The 6,000-nt window shown below is 52.0% G+C and overlaps 1 protein-coding gene across 1 annotated transcript in view; it reads right to left on the bottom strand.

Annotated features, from left to right (window-relative positions):
* The window catches only part of PDGFD (platelet derived growth factor D), a 303,356-nt gene extending 300,908 nt beyond the window's left edge, over positions 1-2,448 (bottom strand). Inside the window, exon 1 of the mRNA XM_053311254.1 lies at positions 1,355-2,448. Coding sequence (XP_053167229.1) covers positions 1,355-1,484 — 130 coding nt within the window. The 5' untranslated portion in view covers positions 1,485-2,448. The remainder of the gene's footprint in view (positions 1-1,354) is intronic.
* Between the last annotated feature and the right edge of the window lie 3,552 nt (positions 2,449-6,000).

The raw sequence follows: 6,000 nt of genomic DNA on the forward strand, positions 1-6,000 counted from the left end.
CTGCTGCGACTTCCCAGTGCATGCATGCCACATCTGTCGGACTGTCACAAGCGGTCATTTAAGCTCTGGTTTCATGCCTGTTCCTACCCAAACATGTTTTCCATATAGGATTTGTAATGTGTGAAGTTACCTTATGTGTGACTTGGGGTGGGGGGTTTCAGCTGCTTTCATTTGATCTACCCAGTCTCCAAAGATCACGTACCCTTCAGCCCACAGAGGATCCCAACCAATGTTCCCTCTAAGGTGTGCGTGTGTGCATGCGCTCACACATTTTTTGATGTCAGCTCAGTTACTTTTAGATCCTGCTCAAGTTTGATCAGGAAGGTCCCACTCTGAATGCACATGTACACTGCCTTGATACTGCCGCTCAGAACAAAACTCATTCCACACACAGATGAAAAAAAATTAGAGAGAACACTGTTCCCAACCTGTGCATACATATGCCATGACCATGATTTCAGAGCTAAGGCACACTGCATGCATAATGAGTGCAATCTCTGCGAGGATTCCCCAACTCTAATCTCTGCAAGGGTCGACCAGGCTGGGGACATCTGACTCTTCTAGGACCAGCTCCTAGAAGGACCTCTAGTTGTTTCTTGAAAATAAGCCCTACTGAATACTACTGCCCTACTGAAGTGGGCATACCCCTACTGAATCAAACACTCCTACTGAAGTGGGGCATACTCCCAAGTCAGTGTGCACAGGAAAGGGGACCCATGGGTAGTTGGTATGGGGATAATAATTGCATGCAAACCCACTCCCACAACAACAATGCATTTTGTAGCACCTTAAAAACTAACATTTGCTTTGCCATCAACTTTTGTGGGCTCAAGTCCCCTTTCTCAACTGCTTCAGAAGTCAAGCATTTCTTAAGACAGAAAGCACTTCCTAGTGGGGGAGGGCAAATCCACAATCAACATGTGTAGTAGTCTTATGTGCGTACTGTACCATAAACACATGATGTACATCTATGGGGATGCTTCAGCCAGTTGAGACTTCCCAGCTATAAGTTCATGCTATGAATATGAATTACACACCTGAGGATGTACATGTTTCACATCTGAATTGCACTTGTTGTGCACCACCTGGAGCCTTTGGATGGGGCGGTATAGGAATGTAATTAATTAAGTAAGTATGGCTCGAGGAAAGCCCAAACATAATTACAAAGGATGGGTGAAGAAGAAGTTGTTCTGAAGCACATACCCCCACCCCCTATGCCTCGTGCCCCTTTCCCCCTCCATGGAAGTGCAGTGCCCATAATTCTAGGGGGCGCGTTTTCACACCCTTCAGGCTTTGGTCAGTTTCACACGCATCATGAATAAGAATAGCTGGCGAAAGAAGAGGACTCACTCACCATCCCTCCGCAGGTTAGAGGCTCGCAAGGCTCTGATGGACCCGCTCTGGGCGCCGGCGGCGGAGCCCTGTCGGTTGCAGAAGCTGGCCCAGGTGGCCACGTAAAGGAGGAAGGGCGCAAGAAGTTGCATCGGGGCTCGTGGTGATTGGCACAAAGAGCAAATAACAATAAGAGTTGTTGCTGTTGTTTAAACCCGCTCCCTCTTCCGCACGGGAGCTCTTCTTTCTTGCGCGGCGCTTTCAGAACTCGCAAGGGCTCCCCTTCTGGGTCGACTCGACTCTCCTCCACGTTAACCCCTAAATACCCAACATAGATGAACTTTTGTTTGGCCCTAGCGGCAGAGGCGGAGGGGAAGGAAATCTCTGCGCCAAGGGACAGAAAGGGGGATAGGCTGCCCCTCCGGCACACACCTGGCTGCTCTGCTCTCCTGACTCCCCTTTCTTCCCCGGCAGCTCCAGCTGCAGAAAGAAAAGTGCGTCGGGGAGCCGGAGCCAAACCCGACCCGGGCGCGCAGGGGGGAGGGAGAGGGAGAGGTGGTTTGGCCAGCGGGAGGCTGCAACGCCCCCCTCGCCCTCTGCCGAGCTGGCTTGGCCCCCTGCGGTCCGAGAGATCCGCCGCGCCGCATAGACTTTCTCCAGACTTTGGGGTTTGTTTGCCGAAGCTGCTTCTCGGCCGGGGCGCGCTCAGGAGCAGCAGCGGGTCACGGGATCGCTCAGCGTACGGGATCGGGGCCCGGCGTGCATCACTGCGGGGTGGCGTCCAGCCCGGGCGTCTGGTGTGGTGGAGCCAGCAGGCGCTCGGCTCGCTGTTGCCGGCTGCTGACGCTGGGCAGGAAAAGACGCCGGCGACGGCTCCGCGGGGAGGAAAGGAGGCGGCGGCGCCTCTGGCCGTGGGGGCAAGGAAGGCGCTGGAGCAGCTCGACCCGGGGCGGGGGCAGACCGAGAGGGGCTTCCTTTTATATTGTGATCTGCGGGGACCGCGATCCCCTCTCCCTGACGCAGCCAGCAGCCCCAATTCAGTCGTGTGAGGGTCACTGGGGGAGTATTAGCCCCCACCCCACCCCGAGATGGGGTGAGGACAGAATGCGGCGCATCTGCTCTTGGAGCGAGAGGGTGGGTCGGGAGGAGGAAAGGGAGGGGTCTGGGCGGGGGTCCCTGCAGGCTCGGGCACTTGATGCAAAGGCCAGGTAAGGCAGGGAAAGTTGGCAAAAGTTCGTTAGGTATCACGGGCTCGCACGCACAAACACAGAGAGAGAGAGACACGAGCGCGCGGGCCGGTATTAACCAAGCCAGAATCACGGCCTTTCGTCGGGTTATGCTAACCCCTAATGCTAAGTGGGCAAAGAGGCACCTTGCATCTGGTGGCTCTCCTCAATAACGGAGAGAGAAGAACCACTCTGCTCCACTCAGCAGTTCGTCCCTCTAGGGCAGGTGCTGCTGCTAGTGTATTCTTTCCCTTTTAGTTCTTTTCAGATTGTGAGCCTCCTTGGGAACAGGGAACCATCTTCTCATTTCTTTTGCTATGTGAAGCGAGAGTACTATTGGGGGGGGGGCGGCTCTTTTTTTTTTTTAAAGCATTATTCATTAAAAATAATGTGACTTAGAGTTACACTGCCCAGGTTCCAGTCTCACTCTTTTTCATCAGTTGCGTTGCCATTAGCCTTGCTCTCTCCTGTATTGTGTCCAAACACTCTGTTTTTGCCCCACCCCGTGCTTTGAGATTGGAAGCTCCTTGGGGCAGGGACTGTCTTCTTGTTTACAGTATGTTACTTTGTGAACCCCCAGGAACATGGGACATAATTGTGAGTTTTGCGGCACTTTAAAAGCTGACAGTGTTATCGCAGCATATACTGTATTTACACGAATGCAAAATGACCCTTAATTTAAGACGACGACCCCCCCTTCAAAATCATGGCTTAAATATAGGTTATACAATTTACCCAAAAAGAAGAGGACCCTGTTTTTAAGATGGCAACCCCACCCCGCACCACATTTCTAACATAAAATAACTTGGGGGGGGGAGACATCATCTTGAATTCAGATAAATACAGTACTTTTCTATGTCTAGAGTGGAGATGGGCAGAAGGTAGATCACAATCTCGTGGCAGATCTCTCCGTTCTTTGCAACAGATAGGGGTGTCACTATAATTGAGCTAATGGGTTCAAAGATCTCTGGCCCCCAGCTCCACCCCTCCCTGTTTTCTTCATTATCTCCCTCTCTCCGAGGGGCCGCTGGAGAGAGGGGTGAACACGGGGTCCCTCTCCCCTAGCTATGCCCCTGGCAATAGGTCAGCAACTGTTTTCTGATAGCCAAGTGACTCTCTGTGCAACTTACTCTGCAGTGGACTTAAGACTGCAGGCTACCATAGAATGAAACGGAAAATACAGCACATCAAAGCAGCATGCTTGATCAACCCAAACCTTATCTAGGCCAGCATCTTGTGTCCCACAGTGACCAACCAGATTCCTGTGGAAAGCCCACAAGCAGAAGATAAAGACATGCCTCCTCTCTCATCATAGCTCCCCTACAGTTGGTATGCAAAGGCAAATTACTCTCTCTGAACCTGAAGGCAGCATACAACAATCATGAATTGTGGTAGGGGTGTGCACGACTAAGGGCGATTTGGTTCGAGTTCAAACTGAACTCGAACCGAACCACCCAGTCCGAGAGCCGGTTCGTTTGAACCTGCAGCGGTGCGGTCCAAGCGGTCAAACCGGGTTGACCCATTTTGGATGCTTGTAAAGAGGAATCTGGTAAGGATTTACAAGCATCGAGGAGATTGAAAAGGGGCGGGTGGGAGGTTCCCTTGCATGCCACAGTGGTGTTGTGGCTCCTCAGTGGTGGTAGGCTGGCAGTGACTCCCCTAGGCTCCTCGGGCACTCTCCCCACATAAGCCATCACAGGGATTCCCCCTTGAGTCAGACACTCTAGGTGCCCAACTCTGTGTGCATGCAGCCTGAGCATACACACAATCCCGGACCTGGGTTAGAAGGTGCGCCTGCTAACCCAGGTTAAAGGCTGGGTTAAAAACCCGGGCTTCCAGGGGGATGCAGCACCGGGATCGGCCTTGATCCCAGTGCTGGCGCACGAGCAGTTCAACCCAGGTTGGGCTGCCCTAGCCTGGACTGGGCTGCTCATGTGCCCAGCCTCAGTGTGCAGCAAAATGTGTGGATAGCTGAGCATGCCCATGCTGCTGCGTGTGTGTAAAATCCAGGCTTCCCTGTTGATGAACAGGGCAGTTCCGCTCTGACTTAAAGTTGTACAAACACAGCCATGTGACACAACGCCCATTGGAAATAATGGGTGCTGTACTGTGGAACTGCCTTTGTGCCTCTTTAATTTGGAGTGGAACTGGAACTGCCCTGTTCCACAACAGCGTGGGTGGGGTTTTACACACACACGCAGCAGCAGCAGCAGCCCAGGTGACTGACAGTCAGCCACCTACACTTCATTGTGTAATCTGTGGGCCATTATTATTGTTGTTGTTGTTTTCATTGTCATCATCATCATCATTGGGAGACATAAAGAGCAAGGATGGACTGGTGCAGGAAGAAAGCTGCCTAACAGAACTTCCCAACTAACTGTACCAGGAAAGGGGCCATTTCTGACACCCTCCCCTTCCCACAGTGTGGACACATTTTAGAGTTGGACTGAACCAGAACAAGTGCCCTATTCTGAATCAGTAGGATGCTGTGTAGTATATAAGCCTATATATATTTAATTCTCCTGGGTGTGCCTTGGAATGTGCGTCCCAGCACCCATCTGATTGGCTGGGTGGCGGGCGCGCCTGATTGGCTGAGGCGTACCCAGGACGCGAGGGCCAGAGGCGGCGGCGGGCCCGGCCATGGAGGCCAGAGGTGGTGGCGGCGGCAGGCCAGAGGCGGCGGCGGGCCAAGGGTGGCAGCGGGCCCGGCCATGGAGGCTAGAGGTGGCGATGGGCCCGCGGCAGAGGCAAGGCCCAGGAGGGGGGAAAGAAGGGGGGACGGCAGAAGGTGTGGGGGGAGGAGAGGCAGCTGGGCCCAGAAGCAGAGACTGGGGCAGAAGGTGTGTGTGGGGGGGAGAGGTAACCGCTGGCCCCAAAGAGCACACAGATGTTCTGTGTGGGGTCAGCTTGTATATATATATTTCTTATAATAATAGAATTACGATCATCTTTGATTATGATGAATGCAGTGCATTGCATGCACAGAAAATCTAAGCTTTCACCACCCTTTCACCTAGAACTTGTGTTTAATACTCCGAAGTTTCCTTAGGCCATGCTAAGAAGTGCCTTGATTTTCACTGATATAATTATATACCTCGTCTACATTAACCGATTTGGGTATAGACTCTTACATGCAGATAATATCCCTTCCTATAATGTGGAGTGATGGGGGATCCAGGCCCTTCTCTCTGCTCATCTGCAGAATTTATTTTCCAGTTTTCTTTTAAAACAGAGAGAGCAAGAGCATGTTCTTCTTGGATGGAGACCAAAAAGAGGAAATTATTCATTGCAGACTAAGCTGTACCCCATTTAAGTGAGGATGCAGGTATCCTAAAAATATTTCACATGCCTATTACACATATTACTGTCAAAAGTATTTTCAGTTTCATTAAGAACATAAGAACAGGCCTGCTGGTTCAGGCCCAAGGCCTATCTAGTCCAG

The sequence above is a fragment of the Hemicordylus capensis genome, chromosome 3 (assembly GCF_027244095.1).
Source record: "Hemicordylus capensis ecotype Gifberg chromosome 3, rHemCap1.1.pri, whole genome shotgun sequence".
Taxonomy (NCBI): Eukaryota; Metazoa; Chordata; class Lepidosauria; order Squamata; family Cordylidae; genus Hemicordylus; species Hemicordylus capensis.